This window comes from Mycetomoellerius zeteki, unplaced genomic scaffold (genome assembly GCF_001594055.1).
Source record: "Mycetomoellerius zeteki isolate Tzet28-1 unplaced genomic scaffold, Tzet1.0 scaffold85, whole genome shotgun sequence".
Classification (NCBI taxonomy): Eukaryota; Metazoa; Arthropoda; class Insecta; order Hymenoptera; family Formicidae; genus Mycetomoellerius; species Mycetomoellerius zeteki.
The window spans coordinates 604,391-622,543 of record NW_017257883.1 but is presented as its reverse complement, the minus strand read 5'-3'; the positions used below and the strand labels follow the sequence as shown (position 1 = coordinate 622,543).

Below are 18,153 nucleotides of genomic sequence, written 5' to 3'. Positions count from 1 at the left end.
TTATACCATGTTTTAGAAAGGACAATAAAAGTATTCGTATATCTCTTGCTGAATTATTTTGCCAACATTTTTGCTTAGAATAATTTCATTAGGTGTTTCATCATTCACATTATCGCAGTTTGAAAACTCGAGTATTTCTCTCTTGTTAATATCTGGATTTCTCTACTCACACATTTTTTTTTTCAATATGTCGATGCATAAATAGAAAAACACATTTCAATGCATAAACGAACATTAAAGCGGAACGAATGCGACAGCGTTTAAATTGAATTTCGATTGCAAAGAGCCAACTGAACATGGTCATCACATGGCTTTTCACGGTAACGAGCCTTCAGGATGATACAAACCTTCTTCGTCGCCTGGGACGTCTCTCAAGCAGCCACGTTCCGTGACTTTAGCATTGCTAATACGGTACACGTTGGATTAACGTTCGCATTACGGTGCAAACCTCCGCGAGAGCAAGAGAGAACTCCCAGAACGAGGATGTTTGCAATTTTCCAACTCGGGGAAAACCGCGGGGTTCCTTCACAAGTTTCCTCAAACTCTACCTTCTGCCGTTAACTCTTATCCAACCAACCTATTTTCCAAATGTAAACGAGCAACATTAACTTTTTCTATAAAGAAACAAGTTGCATCATATGAAAATATTATACAGTATAATATTATTATAGAATACATATGCAATGGAAACTTATTTCAACAAAATTAACTTGTAGAATTAATTTGTATATTCGTAAGAGAAAGAGAGAAAGAGAAATTACATTTACATTCATTTACATTTTACGTAATATCTATTTTACGAACAAATTTACATCAATTATTCAGTTATTCGTGATCGTTTGTAGAGTTTGAAACATGCATCAAATTGAGGCTGACGGTTCCTCTCTCCTATCATCGAGAGAACTTTGTTCCCGTCTTGCGCCGCGTCTTGACCCGTAAATGGATTAATGTTGATACTCGCGTTTGGCATAGGCGGCGAAGTGATATTCTCAGTACGCTCGGGAACGAGGAATGCCACGAAAATACGAACAAGCAACCACGTAGATTATGTAATAACCGTTGACAGTCGTGCGACTCAAAAGTCGCAGCAGCTGCGGAATTACGGCGGGCGGAAGAGAGCGACGAGCGCGGGCAAAGCGGAATGAGAAAAAGACGTGGAATTTGCTAAATGCGGAACGGAATAGCGAACCGCGTCCAAGGTGGCCAAGCGAAGGGGTTTAAACGAAGTTGGACATGCGCCAAACCTGAACTTGCATCGGCGATATTTATGACTGGCGCTAGGCGATCTATATGATTAAGGTCTTCAAAGTACCTGCCTTAAAACTTGGCGGCATGAGATAGAAAGAGAGAAAAACGCGGACTCGACGTCGTTGTCGTAAAATATAGAAAGAACGATACAAGAAAGAACGAGTTATGACTCCGCCCTGATTCGTGGTTGTAGTTATCATCGCATCCTTCTTCCTTTCCGCTTCTGCGGCGCAATTTCGAGATATTTCTTCTAGAAGAATTTATTCTCTCTAAAATTATTTAGAGAAAAAGCGAGTGAATTCACAATTTTTATAAGAGACTAATTAACACTTTGAAAAATCTAATAGTATATTTATCAAATTTATTAAATAATCAAACAATTTTATAAAACTCACAATATCACAGGTTTCAACAGACTCTTCAATAGATACTTATGTTTTCATTAATTTTGCGGTAGAGTTAAAATAATTTACTAAAGAAAATCAGAAAGAAAGGAAACTATTATATTTTCTGCGTGTCACTAGGTTAGTACAAGATTTCTGTTCTCTTGAATAACCAGCTGGACTCGCGTAACCGGTTTACTGCGGGCAAAGAGGTCACAAATCAATTTATCTATAGACATTTGGGCAACGGATAGGGCAAGCGGATCACCACGAACCATGAAAAAAGTTTATTGCCACGTTTTATAACGACCATTTGGCCATCTGATCTTTGTCTATACAATGCTAATAGTGATTTTTATATGTAAAATAAGTTACAGGAGGCTTCACGGCGCTATTTTCTACTCGCGTGAACTTTCTACCAATTTTCTCTCAAAAATTGCAAAGTGTATACGAATATCCCCGTGAAAAGATCTCGTTATATCACAATCACGTAGTCTAACTTCAGCTTACGGTAATCCGCGTTCTGCATTCTCATCGTATTTTGTCAGATCGCCGTATTATGTGAAACCAGGCCACGCAGCAGTTCAATCAGTGTCACGAGAAATAGGAAATTCTCTGAAAATCTCGAGATTTCCTCAGATCATTTATGTATTTTGTAATTCCAACGAGAGTCTGCGCGCAGAAATCGCAGAGATCGTATCTACAGGAGAAAGAAAAGGAAGAGAAAAGAAGGAAAGAAGAATCGGTCTTTCGTGGAGTTGGTCGCGTGTGCCAGGCCAGACATTATACCGCGTTACATAATGCAGCGGCGATTAGATAATAGTAATTATAGGTTGCGCAGGAAGTGCAGCGGAGTCCCCGAGGCCCATAATCAGACCCACCCACTCGCGCGCATGCTCACGTACAAATACACTTACACACACACACACATATATGCGCGCACGCACACACGCACAACACATGCGTGCATAATCTATGTTCGCACGCACTATATATCTACCCGCACCCAATCCGCAGCATGATGACGTACGTGGAACCTTGCATGCAGCTGATGCGTGTCACGCGTGAATTTCCAGCGGATCGAGTTTCCTGGTTACCACCGGGAAATTCGAGGCAAGATCTGAAGTTACCGGAGAATATCGGGCAGTGCTGTACATAGGAGAAGAAAAGTGTCGTGTGGTACCGGAAGGTATTGCTGATATCTGAGACTCTATTGGAAATTATCGAAGGATCACTAACTCTAGAGAGTAGATTGAGGGCGAGAAAAAAAAAGAGAAAGAGAACTCACCTCGTCTGTCATAGCGGAAGATACGTGAACTGCCGAATGTACTGGTGAGTTTGGTGATACCTTCTTTGCCAAACGCGGCGACTTTGAAGAAACAGCGTGAGACGCGTGCATCGTACGTCGCGACGTCGATGTGTGCGGGAGATGCGTCAATGGTGCATCAGCGGGAAAGTCTGACAGCAGCGGGCGTTGAGGCCGACAGGCGCGATTCACTGTTATTTCATTTTATCTCCTTTTTCTCTCTTTTTTTTAATGTTTTTTGTTCGAACTCGCCGGACGGATGACGCGGGTGTCCGCGGCAGAGGTGGCAGAGAGAAAGAGAGAGAAAGGAAGGGCTGCTACTAGGGCCCCAACAGCGACGAAGGGGAGCGCGATGCGGCAGGGAGAAATCGTTCAATGTCAAGGTTACATGGGCGCACGCGCATAGAATCGACCATACGCAGAAGAGAGACAGGGCGGAAGCGGCCAAGAGGAAGGGAAATGGTGTAGAAGGAGGAGAAGAAGAAGGGCGCGGGTACGGGAGGACCCGCTAGCCTTGGCAGGATGCTCAACAGTGGGGATAAGATGCATCTCCTGGTTGCATCTGGTCGACGAAAATATAATGCCAATTGCGTGCGCCGCCCCGGGTTTACTGTGTAAGCACGTGGAATTTATTTGGACGAGAACAGCCGTGAGCGAGATTACCGCTCGCAATACCGTTTTGTATTCGCGAAATACGTAAGACCGGAACGTTCCGTTACGTGGTTCGTGTTACGAGAGGATTCGGGAACAAATCGCTAGAAAATGAAAAAAAACGAGAATAACTCTGTCGATCCCGTCGATGTGATATTACAAACACCGATGTTACACGCGACTCCGCCAGACAATTCAAAACGAGATATTACGTTTGATTTTCATATGAGAAAAATTTTATTTATGCGAAACAACCATTATTCAATTATAAATTTAAAATCAATGTTCAACTACACACAGGAAAGTATCATTCTATTGCTAAAAAAAGTGATTACTTAATTTATTTTCTTCTTTTTAAGTAACGGTCTTTAACAAAGAATATCTTCTTGAAAATAATCTTAAAATATACTTATACTACAAATTTTAGAAAAATTCATTATTATATACTCAAAACAATTAATTTTCTTTTGATGAATATTATAAAATTGATCGAAGCGACTTCATATAATAAACAAATCGAATTTGTTTTAATTTAATAATTTTGATTGAAGTATATTAAACTTACTAGGATTCAGAATACATTTTGAATAATTAATTTAATGTTTGTGATAAATTTATGATAGATTTGCAGATATATGAACTTTCGAAATACTCGAAACAAGTAATTATTGTATATATATATATATATATTTTAATTAAATACGAGAATTCCTATATTCGGTCATATTCTGATCTTAGTGCTTCAATATTTCTGTGTGAATTTATATACATATTTGATTCTGCAATCTGCGTGCTGAAATTTTTTTCAGTCTTGAAACGCAATCATAAACGAGAATAATAATATCACTTATTAAATTGATAAGCAATTTAATAACATTTTGATGCAAAAAAAGCATTTTTATAAGAATATTAATAATTATAAAAATATTAATAATTAGATGTTAATGAAAATCTTAAATCTGCAAATATTTTAGTATGTATTTTTTGTGTGTTACTATGAGATTTCACGTAATTTTCTCGATTCGAACGTTTGTCTGTCACGTATGAACGATGCATATATACATCGTTTTAATATTTCTGATAAGATCTAAGAGAATAATATAACTTCAAACTCGCCAACTTTTGCAGCACAGTTGCTTCAGGCAACCTCTTTCGGTACCGACTTTAATGCACTTCCTGCGAACGCAGAACGCGGGGAAGGAGATAGGGGAGTGAGTTTCGAGTGCAATTTAAGTTATTCTGAAGGGTAACATCGAGAGACGCGGGACGCAATTTCTACAATGTGAACGCCGTTTTCGGCAATCCCTGTTGTCGTCGAGTATTCGTTAATTGTCCCACGGCAAGACGAAGCACGTTCCATTTAGTCGGCGAATTGCGAGCCGCCTCTCGGAAAAGCAGAAACGACCGATAGTCGCGTAAACTCATATCGTTTACGAGAGAGATCGACCGCCGAGTATCGAAAAACGATGGAACGGAGCGAACGCCGAGTATACAGAAATCGGGCGAATGTACAGGAGAATTCCGTTAGCCGGCGTTTGCACGATATTCTTTCCCGAAAGCTAACACGAATTTCTCCTGCAGGTTATAGGAACGAATTATTGACAGCTCTCGAGAAGTATCGTGGTATTCGCCGAGTACATTCACTTAATGCCGAATGCCTCGCGTAGCAAGTGCTGCGACCGTTTCCGGAAAAGGAGAAATCGGAAAGTGGCTTCTAACTTTTAGAGAGTAACACAGAAAGATGACTCTTAACTTTCAGAGAGCAAAAAAAAAAGAGACGAAAGGTGAATTCGAAAACGCCCACGGTGATAGTTTCCCGTGTTAAAGTTCTTAGATTGATCGAATGTTGTTTGATCTCAAAGCAGAATATTGTTTTGAAGACATAACGTCCTTCGTCTCTCTCTCTCTCTCTCTCTCTCTCTCTCTCTCTCTCTCTCTCTCTCTCTCGCCCAGAGTTAAACAAATTTTAACGCGAAGGAAACGACGACCGACGTAGTTCAGAGTTTGTCGCAACATAAATGTCAGACGAGCGAACGGAAGAAGAATATTTTTCCCTCGGACGCGTCCCTTCTCCACCGCTTCCTTCCCTTCGGCCGCCAGGGCGGCCAGGGCTTTAATTTATACCCGATGGCACCTCTCTTTCTTTCTCTCCCTTGCACGCCTCTCGCTTGGGCTCGCCATCTCACCGGGCTACGAATAAAGCTGCCGGTGAAGTTTTTTAGTGCTGGTCGCGCACTTTTCGAAAAGCATCGACCGTAGCACTTGCGCAAGCTTTAAACGGCCGCGTATTACCATCGATAAAGAGGGTCATAAAGAAGGCAGGGCGAGTAGTGCGGGAGAAAAGAAACCAGGGGGAGGGTAGAGAAAGAAGAGAATGCGCATGTGTTTCGTTTTTGGGCGACGCTCCGACCAGAGTAGAGAGATACCAGGCAAAGGATACCGACAAAAACCACACCCTAAGTGCACTGGCGAAACATCTCTGAATCTTGCCTCTGTGGCCATATAAAGAAGCGCAATGGTTCTTCTCAGAAAAGTGTCAAAATTATGAACGTTACTACTAAATTGTATTCCAACATTCATCTAAAAAAAACACTAAAAAAATATTTCTCAGATTCTAAACAGCAATTTTCGAGACTGTTATACAGATTAACAAAAACAGAATATGGTTATAATAAATTGCTACGTTATGCCGTTTTATCTAAATCTCAGATAATTTTATACGCGACATTCAGAGAACAGTGCAATCGTAGAAGCGAGGATATAAATGGCAACAATCCCAGGTTATCCTCTAGACAAAGCTCGCATATAATAGCCATCGTGGTAGTGGGTGAAGCGCACAGCTTCATCACGGCTGTCGCGGGGCGGATCATTTAACTGGGAGTACACTCGATTACGAGGTAACCCAGTCGCCACCGTATCCGTCTCGTCTGGTGATGACGGTTATCAGTGCAGACGACGAGAGCGACGATAACAACGACGACGGAGATGGCGCAACGGAAACAACGCCAGAACGTCCGGCTTTATGCCCGTCGGCGATTTAGTCTCTTCTCCCGAAGATCTATATGCAAGGATTTCTCTCTCTCTCTCTCTCTCTCTCTCTCTCTCTCTCTCTCTCTCTCTCGACGAAGATGTAGTTATAGAGAAAGTTTGTTCACGAAATTCCTTCTCCTAAAGAGATCTTTTACGTTAATGGTTTCTCCCTCTTTCTTAATATAAAAAATAATTGAATAATTAAAACGTGTCGACTTTATCATTACTGATAATATTAATTGTATTCATAAATGATTTACAGTCGTCTAGCCTCGATTGTCTTAATTAACTTATTGACATTAAGCAAAAAATATATCAGTAATTTTAAAATTTAATTAAAAGAAATACGAGGGGATCAGTAAATTTTTTGCAAGATCCTGTACATTCTGATTACGTGTTTCCCGACCGTGCAATCATTTCACTTCGACGATGTTGCTCTGCAATGTGACTCCTCAAAACACTTCCATCTTTTTCACTTACGACGATGCATCCAATGACGCGAGGTGGAGAGCAGTGAGGGGACAAAGGGGATGGCAGAGCGTCTCGGCGGAGTCGTAAAGTTAAATTAAAAATTTCCATGCGACGGCTTGGCGAGAAGACTCGGAGAGGACGGGAAAGGACCGATAAGGAAAATATCGTCGCCGGAAATTCTTCCGCGCCCCTGTTGTCCTTTCCCTGCCTTAGTCTATCGTCTTATTTCCTGACGAGTTTGAGGGAAATGGGTCATCTCGGTCGTTCATTAGTTTTAACCTCGATGCTTCGAACTACAGATATACGTTTGTACATTAACCTCCGGAGAAAATTGGCTGCATTCAGCAGAAAAAGCAACTTCGCAACTGTTGTGAAATTCTTTAATATAATTGGTCTTCCCTTTAGAAAAGAGAGTTCCTCACTGAATCTAAATGTACAAACCAATCATATTAAAGAATCTTGCAAAGCTGCTTTTTCTGCCAAACACAGTTATCGATTTCGAAAATGGATGTCGTAATATCCGCACAATGATAAAAAAATTTCATGTACCAAATCAACGCAAACTTCAGAAACTAATTAATATATTTTTAATTCTCGGTATATTATCAGCCTTCAGCTTTTATTCTGCCCTTTTTAGATTGTAACCTTTACACACGTAAAAACATAGAGGTCTGACATTCGCCGACTTCTTTTAATGTCAGGTTCGTTGACACGTGAAAGCCGGGCCCTCTGGCACACGCTTCGAAAAATCAGCATGCGATTGAAAATAAATTTTTAACGGAGCAACGGTTTTAAGCTTTTAACGGAACATGTACACCGTAGTCGCGCACAATAAAAGGACTCGAGAGGGAGAGGAGGTGAGCACGTGAAAGTTTCATAACCGGTGTGTCGCGACTATTTTCGAGTGGCGCATATTTCGGCGCGGCGCGGCGCGGCGCAGGGAGAAGAGAACGACGTCTGGGAATACCCAGGAGTTTATGTCTACCTTTACGATCCAATCTTGCAGCGCGCGGATGTCCCTTCTCGGTTTCGCGCGATTCAGACGTATGCAAACTCAAGGACCCTATCTTCTCCCGCGTCAACGGGGAAGAGTGAAGCTCGTCGAGAACGTGCATGGAAGAACGCGCTTCGTACGAGAGATCGGGGGATATGTCGGAAAAGCTTCACGAAATAAAGAATAATGAAAGTACAGGGATAGAAGCGCGCGGAATAGAGCGATCGCAAGACTACGAAACGATACGGTGTTCGCACATTTCGGGGTGGCGGCTAAAATATATGAGAACGCCGGCGGAGAAGAAACGCGGGGGAGGCGTAGGAAGTTTCGTCGGGCTTCGTCAGTCTCGCGCATTTGGGTGATGTGCCTTTTTTCCTCTTTCTCCATTCGTCTTTCTCCGAGGTCCTCCTTCCCTCTGGCGTACGCACACACGGAACGCACACATACACACACTGATGTGGCCATCCCGGCGCACAGAGAACCGCGCGCGCGCACACTTGCTCGTGTACCATCTATAGCTCTTCCCTCCATACCCCAAGAGAGGGCTCTCTCTCTCTCTCTCTCTCTTTCTCTCGTGGATATATAGGTAGAAGCCGGGTCGATAGTTCGCGCGTAGCAACAGCCGGCCGGGGCTTTTTGCCCGACTTTTAAACTCCCGACTGTAACCGAGGTACTCATACACCCCCGACCTTCCCACCCCCTAGTGAGCGAGTATCCCTCCCTATTCAAGCTTGATATCTGACCTGGCAGCGGATGAAAATGATGACAGAGAAAAAAAGAACTATCACATGACTGATGATCTTAGAAAGACGAGAATTCGGTAAGAATGTCGATTGAAGACGTTACGGTCGGCTGGAGTCAATTGTAACAGTTTCTGCAACATCATGAGATCAAAATTCTAATATTTCAAAGAAAGCACTCTTTGTGCGCGCGCGCGCGTGTGTGTTTTAGTACGTAGTTGTATTACGTGGTAATTTAATTAATAAGCAGTAGGATCCGTAAATTTAATTTTAACGACATATTCTTTACGACGATTTCAACAGTCGACGATGGAAGGTAGTTATTTGTTGAAACTGTTCAGTTTCAGCATTAAACAGCTCGGTAATTAAGATTCGCATTGAAATTCTGAGAAAGTATGAATTCAAATAAATGGCTCGCGCTAGAAACTGCGAGTCTTCAGTTGGGTAACAATGCCGAACCTGCCCGTAACAGAGAAACGGAAAGAATGTTGTTGGATGTTACCGACACTTCCGTATCCAAGTTGGCCGTCACACCATTAAAGGAAATATGTCTGACTAAAAGCCGAGCGATTACGCTTTCATGTCGACTACGAGCAGCTTGTTAAACGCGATCAAAGTGGATATTCGTTGAAATGACGTAATGATCGCGAATAAGAGCGACGCATAATAGTCGACATTGTCGAATAGTTCCAATTTGAACGACGTGATTAAAATTAAAATCGAGAATAAAATAAAATGTTCAACGATGTATGTATGTATATATATATTTTTTTTTTTCGGAAACATTAATTTTTTTTCGGAAATAGTATTGAAATTTATTTAGCATATATCAATTTATATTCACTCTCAAAATATGTTTAAAAAATAATTTAATAATACATTATTATTATACATAATAAATTTAAATATAAGAATTTATATCGTAAATTAATTTTTTATTCATATTCATATTTTCGCGTAGGTTCTCGTAAATATATTTTGTTTAAAATGCAACGAAAAGAAGTTTTACTATTTTCTTTCTCTTTTTCACAGATATCTTTTCAAATTCAGCAGATTAGATTCGACTAATTTTCACGTGAAACTTTACTTCGGAGCTTCGTCCCACCCATTTAAATGTTCAATCTCGTACACTATGTAAGAGAAGAGAGCACGGAAGAGAGAAAATGCGAAGCTCGCACTGTCGGTTTGTTATCGTCGCGACGTGAAGTACACTTCTATTTCTCTAGGAATAAAGATAAAAGCGAGACACGAACGAACGATATCCGTGATCGAAGCTTTCAACCGAAACGAAGTGCAAGACAGGTTTGCGCTTTCGTCCCTCAGACCTCCTCGCAAGGATGTACAATGCATGAGAGGATCGTTGAAGTTCCGTCTTTCCACGCGCTTCTCGTCGTCTGCCTTCCTCGATGGTTATTTTTACATTTCTTCTCTTTTCCGCTTTCTACTATCAGCGTATGCGATCAGAAGAATTGAAATTATAAAATTATAAAAAATTTTTAAATATCGTTAACTAGATTAATAAATATCTTGAAATACCAGTAGTTTGAAATTAGTTTCTTGCTTATAATTATTTTAGTAGTAAAATTATATAAATCCACATATCATTATAAAGGATGTAATTTCCTGTCATTACTGTGAAATTATCGTTAAACCATGCCAGATCGCCTTTATCAATTACGGCACTTTTGTAAAACAACGCTTAACTATCTTTTCTCTCGCACTTTTTCGCATTAAGCGCGTAATACCGGTTATTTTCTATACTGGACTTTAATTGTCATCCTCCGTGCTCCTTCGGTGGATAATTCATAACTGGCACGAACAGTAATTTATTGCCGGAAACTCGTTAAGATCGCTACTTCAGAACCAGTTCTTCAAAGCGGTTCGATAATGCATCTCACACACCCTCCAACTAATCGATATCTCCTTCCTTGTACAGATTTCGCGGATACTTCGTTATTGTAACAATTATATATAATAATAAATACGAGTGTACAAAAAAAAACATCATACAATTATCATAGGAGAGATTAAAACCACTATGATAAATCGCCGTGATTGTGGATACAAGATAAACGTAAAGTTATAGATAAAAAATCTTGTGCAATTTTATTCAAAAACGTAAAGAATTCAAGTAATAATATAAAATATTTCAGTTTATTTGTATGTGAGATAAAATGTTCACGGCAGCGCACATTAAACGGAGAATTTTATATCTTTAAAATTAAATTTTATTTCGTAAAGTTCACACATTGCTCTGACCTTAATATTAAATTCTTTTTCTATATAATGTAATTTAAGCAACAAGCATATTAAAATTAATGATAAAATTTATCTTGAATCATTTTTATTACTAACACAGTTTCGAAACGTGCGATGATGCAATTTTCGTGGTTCATTGATAAGACGATTTAATAACTTGTAAAATTCTTTCTTAAGTAATGGCGATCGTAATGAGAACAAGAAATACATCTTTGTCTTTCTAACGATGGAAAAGAAGGACGGAAGAAGAAATAAGTCAGTCGAGACGAGAGGGTGGACGGGGTAGATTGGTACGTGTCTAGCTTTGAGAGTACACACTGACGACGAGGGGTTGTCGTCCCTCTGACTGGTTGGCTGGCACGGAAACGACCTTGGAATCAGCTGTGCGATACGAGGATGAAATTTCCTACCGAGACGCGTCGACGTCTTAGCGTGTAGGAGGACCCGAAGAATAACATGATGGGAGAGAGAGAGAAAGAGAGAGAGAGAAGGGAGGGGGAGAGAAAGAGCTTATATCTCGACGAGGTCGGGGATGGCACGACAATGAGGTCACTGAGATCCGATGGGGATGGATTCCTCTTGGCATTCTTTGCGTAAGTTACGATGGCACTTCTCCGAGAAAATTTGCTTTTTAAATCGTAAAAACGGTATGCGAGTGTTCTTTTTAACACCTCCTCTTTTTAATTTCGTTTACTCATTCAGAAAGAATATATATTAACATATTATGAATCTCTCCTGCGAGGTTTTCATTTCAATTTTATTTATCACTTCAGTCCGAATGTAACATAAATAGCAGATACTCAATAATTAACGGTAATATCGCATGAGCGTGCTATTAAACTATTAATTTCATCAGAGAGAAACCTGAATGTGAACATCCCGGCCTTTTTCGTGTACCAAACCTCGTAGGGTAATGTCCACGTTTTTGTGATTCTTTTCCGTACTATTATGTGGATTAGACAAGGACGAACAATCAAAGTTGATTATTCGTCTTCGTCTAATCTATGTAATAGTACGGAAAAGAACCACAAAAACGTGGACATTACCCTACGAGGTTTGATACACGAAAAAGACCGGGATGTCCATTCTCAGGTTTCTCTCTGATTTCATTAAACGAGATCCACGAAAATTATTAATAAAGAGAATTCTAAAGAATAACCGATAAAGTTTCTATTTTAAATTTTAATATAATCGATTCTCTTACACATTTATCTCATTATTATTACGCTTTATTGGTGATATTTTTAACAGATACGTAAAGCGCAGTCAATACATTATTTATTCGCTTAAATTCAATTATGGAGGTGTCTGAAAAAAATGCATATAATAACAATAATATATTTTAAAATTCTTTATCAAAAATAATCCCTTTTCACAACAGCTAAATGAATAACACACTCGTTTATTAATTCTATTAATTAAGCAGAACTGTTTTTTGTTTTTGACATTTCCATTCAGATTATTTCTCACATATAAATTGCAAAAATGTAAATCTAATTGCCATAACAACTAACGAATCAAACAAAATAATTAATTAATCAAACTGTCCAAATATCTTTCTCGGGAAAATTAATTTTATCACCGATGGCTTTTGTTTTGTCTTCAGCCAACCGATTGCGAGCAATCGCAACGAATTGCGTCCGGAAAACGGGCTGATTGTGGATTGGCGAATTTATTATCGTAGTGTAGCACTGGCCACGATAAAATCCACGATATACGATACTACCTAGTCGCAGTGTAATTCGTTGCCGTAGCTTAACCATTGTATAAACAGGGCGTATTGCATGCATCGAGAGAAGGAGAGAGAAGAGAGAGAAAGAGAAAGACCAGTCGAAAGAGAACTATTGCACCTGTGCACTCGAGGTAACGAATGCACAACCACATAACGAATAGATCTCAACAGGGCGCTGCCCCAGCAATTTTCGCATATTTCGCCCGGAATTTCGCATTAAAGATCAATAGTTAACGAGCTATTTGCTATAATTATTCAGCCACTAACTGTATCGACATCCAGTGCGCCACATCGTTACGCTGGCCGATGCATGTTCTCATATTCCCCGTTCATTCATTCATTTTCGCAATGAATTTCCTTATATTACAGTATATCAATTAGAGAGAGCTGATAAACACTCGCAACCCGCAGAGAACAATAATATAGTTTTCTCGGCGGGAACGTTATTTACCACAGTATGCGTAGAAATTAATAAACGAATTTCTTCATTTCAACTGCAAACAGCATAATAATTTCAATGAACAAATCACAAAGCACAACAGGCATTACGTGTACATTTTGCGCGCGCGCGCGTAGCTGAATTTAGACAGATAACATACCACGATAGCGTTTCGTGCATTAAAAAAATTGTAATAAATACTTGTAAATTTTAATAAATACTTGTTCGAATAATACTAACTAAATTAATTTACTTACTTAGTCAATAAATATTTATTCCATAAAAAATTATATTTAAATTAATGATTCTTGTACCAAATAAATATATGTTATAAATATTTAGTTGGTATTATTCAAACAAATATTTATTGAAATTTAGTAAATTTTTTTTCAGTGTATATACACGTCAAAAATATCAATTGTATAACAAAGAACAAAGGGATGGAAATATTAATCGAAGAAAGGCGTTGAAAAGTGTGAGATCGCGCGAGCTAATCGAGATCCCGTAGATGCTATGAAAGTTCGACGAGAGACGGCGGCTCGTGCAGGAAAAGGGATAACTGAAGGCAATGATCGAACGTGGCGTGACCCGGCAAATTACTGTCACTCGAGGTAATTTCAGCGTAATCGCCTCTTCCATTCCATTTACCGCGTCTAAAGCGAAATTTACCTTTCGAGCGTATCCGAGGCGAGAGAGCGGCCGTCGAAAATACATCGCGCGCGCGCAATGACGAAATAATTTGCCAGAAGACACCTCGTGATTCTATCCATCTACCTACACATGTAGCAATAATCTGTATGCTGACTCTTCCTATGTATCTTTTCTTTCTCTTGAGATTTAGTCCGCGATTACTGCGGCGCGATTATTTTACGAGATAAAAGAATGAATAATTAATTTACTGCTTCTTATGGAAATATATAATAAAAAAAGTACAGTTAAAATATAATCCAAATCTGTTAAAAATTCATGGCATATTTCATAATGAAATAAAGTTGATTCATTAGCCTAGCTGTATTGGTAAAATTAACAGTAACCGTCAATGATTCAGGCAAAAATGTTACATCAAAATATTTATGCGAGTGATAGAAAAACCTAAGCACCTTATATAATCAACAAAATAAAAATAAACAGAACAATAAATAACTCGTAAAGATGAACTAGTTAAAAATTATTTATCAATTATTCTCAGTTTTCTTCAAAACTTGTTCTTAGGTCTGTACATCACTCGAAAATATAATATATACATAGCACTTACGTTGGATACATTGTAGCTGCTATATTGCTCTTTGGGACTGCCTCCGCCGTTCTGCTCGCACTGCTTGTTCTTGAAGGCTCGGTAATTCTCTCGTAGCTGTTTGCCGTACTGGAACACAAAGCGGAGCGGACATCGTTAACGCGCGAGCGTTGCAGTTCGCAAGATGCGCGCGACGAGTAAACACGCCGCGCACCTAACCGATTCTACGCTCCGGGCACATCGTAACATCCGAGGCCGATAAAACCGACGGGTGTAAAAAAAATTGCACCTGCGATTTGCATAATTTTACACGCGTCACTTTGTCGCATAGCGCCGGTCGACCAGCCGGTCGACTAGCGCGTGTTGCCCAGCTGTGCGAGGCGAACCGTCGATCGATATACCTCGCCCGTCGAGGTATCGCGCTCGCCTAGATAAATTCAACGTTGCTACGCGGACAGAATACGAAAGTACCATCTGATACTTTTCTCGATTTCTCCGACAATTAAATTCCTTCTCCTCCCGTCTTTTTGGGGTGCGCGAAGCTGTACAAACGTAATTACCGTAATATTTCGAGAAGAATTTGGGAAGGAAAAGAAAAAAGTAACAAACCGATATAAAAAAAAACTCAATTTTGATAATTAAAAATCAATCTTACCGTATGCTTTCACGTCGAAATTATTATAATACATATACAAATTTATTTTACACACCATTGCGACTTATAAACGTAACGTAACTCGTAATAGTGTTTCGAATAATGTTGAAATATAAATAAATGTCACGCTTCGAATCTATTTTTCGAACAACAAGATTAGTGATACTCAATTTTCGACTCGAACTGTAATCCTATTTCTTGCAAGCAGCTTGCGAATGCAGGAGGAATATTCGATCGAAACAACCGATTCTTTTCGTCGGGAAATGTCTACGCTTCGCAAGCGCGCGTGCAACGATAAGGTTCCGTGATTGAGTCAAAGGTAATCCGTGTGAGCTCCTCTAAGCTCCTTTTTATCGCCCACGTGCTAGGAAACAGTCATTTAAAACAAAGCTGATTTATGAATGAAGTTTACTTCCTTGCTTCACTCAGAGATTTCATAAGTTACCCATTCAAGAAAAATTACTACTAATTCTAAATGTAAATATATATTACAACAAAAAATAGACAAAATATAAAACATCATTTTTTAATTAATTCCAAACAGATATTTTGTTTAGTTTAACTTTAATTTAACATTAATAGATTTTGTATTATATAATTTCAAAATTTAAATATTTAAAATATCGAAGAATAAAGATCAAATTTCCGTTCTAAATGAAAAGTTCATTAAAATAAAGAATTTAATCCTGGAAGAGTAAAGAATTTCGGAAAAAAAGGAAAAAAACGTGCAGGTATACGTACTTTGTGCACGAGCAAGTATATGTCAACCGCGCGGCGAGACGAACGTGGACGCGAAAAACGAGACGAGACAAGACAGGAGGAACAGACGGTGCCACGTGAAATAATGACGGTGAACGTGTGCATAACCGTAGGACCCAGCAGTGGTATAACCATCGTATCGACCCACAAGACAGTCGGGCGCATCCATGCTCGACTGACTGCTCACGCACACGCGCGCTCACCCATACACGCAAGCGTAAATTGCTCGTGACGTGCACGGCACCCACACGCATACACGCACAGGAGTACTAATATACCAATGCGGGCTGTAGCTTGCACCGTGGTACGAAAATTATCCCGGCGAGCTTTGTGACTGGCGAGAACTCGCTTAGCAACAGCAAAAATATAAACTCGTACTTTCAAACTTTTATATTAATACATAAGTTAAATAAAAGTTCTGGCATAATTCTTGAGTTGTGCATCCCTTGTATTTCATAAATAATTTTGTTAACTCTCATTTAATTTCCTTAACAAATTATTCCTCCGCTGGCAACATACAATTTTAACTCTTCCGTCAGCAATAAAGGTTTTTGAGAAAAGAAGCAAATTTTTGTTATTGTTCTGAATTATATAAAAATTTGAAAAAATTCTGGTATACTTTTCAAAGTTTTAACGAGTTATTATCATCACAGAGGTCGGATTGTATTTTATGTATTTTTTACAGATCTAGATTTATCTACTAGAAGTCATAAACAAAATATCGATAATGCCTTTTCAATATTGCCGGCGGAGAAGTCAGAGAAGAAAATAATTGAGTCAATACTTTCGTTTGATGATATTGTAAAATTTCAATAAAATAAAGGTTCTACACATTTCCCAATATATGTCAGTAAAAATATCCTGCTGATTAAAAATACATCTAAATACAATATCATTCGTGTTATCGATTGTCTCGTCGCGCACTTCTTGCTCGACGCTGAAAGTGAGAGAATTTAAACGAAGACCGGGATTCGCTTTCGCATTTCGGAAGTCAGGAGCGTGATCTACGTAGATGCGAAGATGAAGGATGGCGGCGACTAATTGAAGGCGGCCCTGGAGTATTGCCGACGCGCGCGCGTTTGGAGAGATAATTATGTAATTCAATTATTCGCAAACGCAGACGAGAAACGCGCCGACGAGGAAAGCGGCAAGGCATGAATGTATGCTAACGTTAATCAGCGACAGAGTAACGGAGAACGATAACGAAGCACACGAGCTCTAAGTAAACGAAAGATAATGCCGCGTCGAATCCCTCGATATCACAAAATCACGTTCCCGATAATACGGTGTTATTGATTAAAAGCTGTTGAAAAGTTGCTCCACTAGTTGGTCGCGACAAATTTCCCTTGTAATTAAATGACTGTGCAAGTCAGCGCGACTCATTCTTGGAATCATTCTTGGAATCATTCTTGGAATCATTCTTGGAATCATTCTTGGAATCATTCTTGCTGTATAACTAATTATAATTCTCGGACCGCGCAAGAAACTCCATATGGACAGAGATACGTGTAATCGAGTAGAAAGCGGCCCGGTATCATATGCGACTTAACTTTATCCGTGGCTTTTATTGCTATGATCTGATCTATTCACTTTCTCATTATCATTATCATTTCTCGAGACGGGCAACAACCGTGACTTAATGTCAAATAACAATATTTTATTTATGATTGGCAATCATATAAAATACCATAAATATTTTTTATAATCGCTATGCTTATCGCTCAAGGAAGCTGGTCCTAAATTAATCCAACTGGTTACGCGCGAGGGCCATTCTAATCCATTATTTTGATATCTACGTATACTAATAAATCTATCGAAATCTTTTCTGTTTTAATTACTTTCGCCATGTTGGACTTAACTACAGATAACATTAATTCTATAAACGTCTTCAAACTTTCACACAAATAAAAATACTGAAGTTACTGCAACATCTTTTATCTTGGACTCTATCCCTCGCAAATTAACAAAGACTAATCCGAGCTCTATACTTATTGTTAGACTTCGCAGATTTCTAGTGAAGTGAATCAAAGTCTGCGAAGATTGAAATACAACGAGGAAACGGGATGAGGGAGAAGAATGACGTAGAAACAAAGGGAGCACGAAAGGGTACGGGAGTGTCAATGTCTTCTCGATCAAAGCGAGTCCTGCAGATTTCTCCAAGCCTACCCGTTCATTTGTTCTCTTCTTCCCCCCCCCCTCTCTCTCTCTCTCCTTCCACCTTTCCAACTCTTCTCGTTCGCCGCATCTCATCA

General features: G+C 39.4%; 1 protein-coding gene across 2 annotated transcripts in view; it reads right to left on the bottom strand.

Annotated features, from left to right (window-relative positions):
* LOC108730167 (growth factor receptor-bound protein 14) overlaps positions 1-18,153 on the bottom strand; it is a 319,854-nt gene that overhangs the window by 19,394 nt on the left and 282,307 nt on the right. For both annotated transcript variants that reach the window (XM_018459697.1, XM_018459698.1), the window contains one exon: positions 14,509-14,616. In XM_018459697.1, coding sequence (XP_018315199.1) covers positions 14,509-14,616 — 108 coding nt within the window. The remainder of the gene's footprint in view (positions 1-14,508; positions 14,617-18,153) is intronic.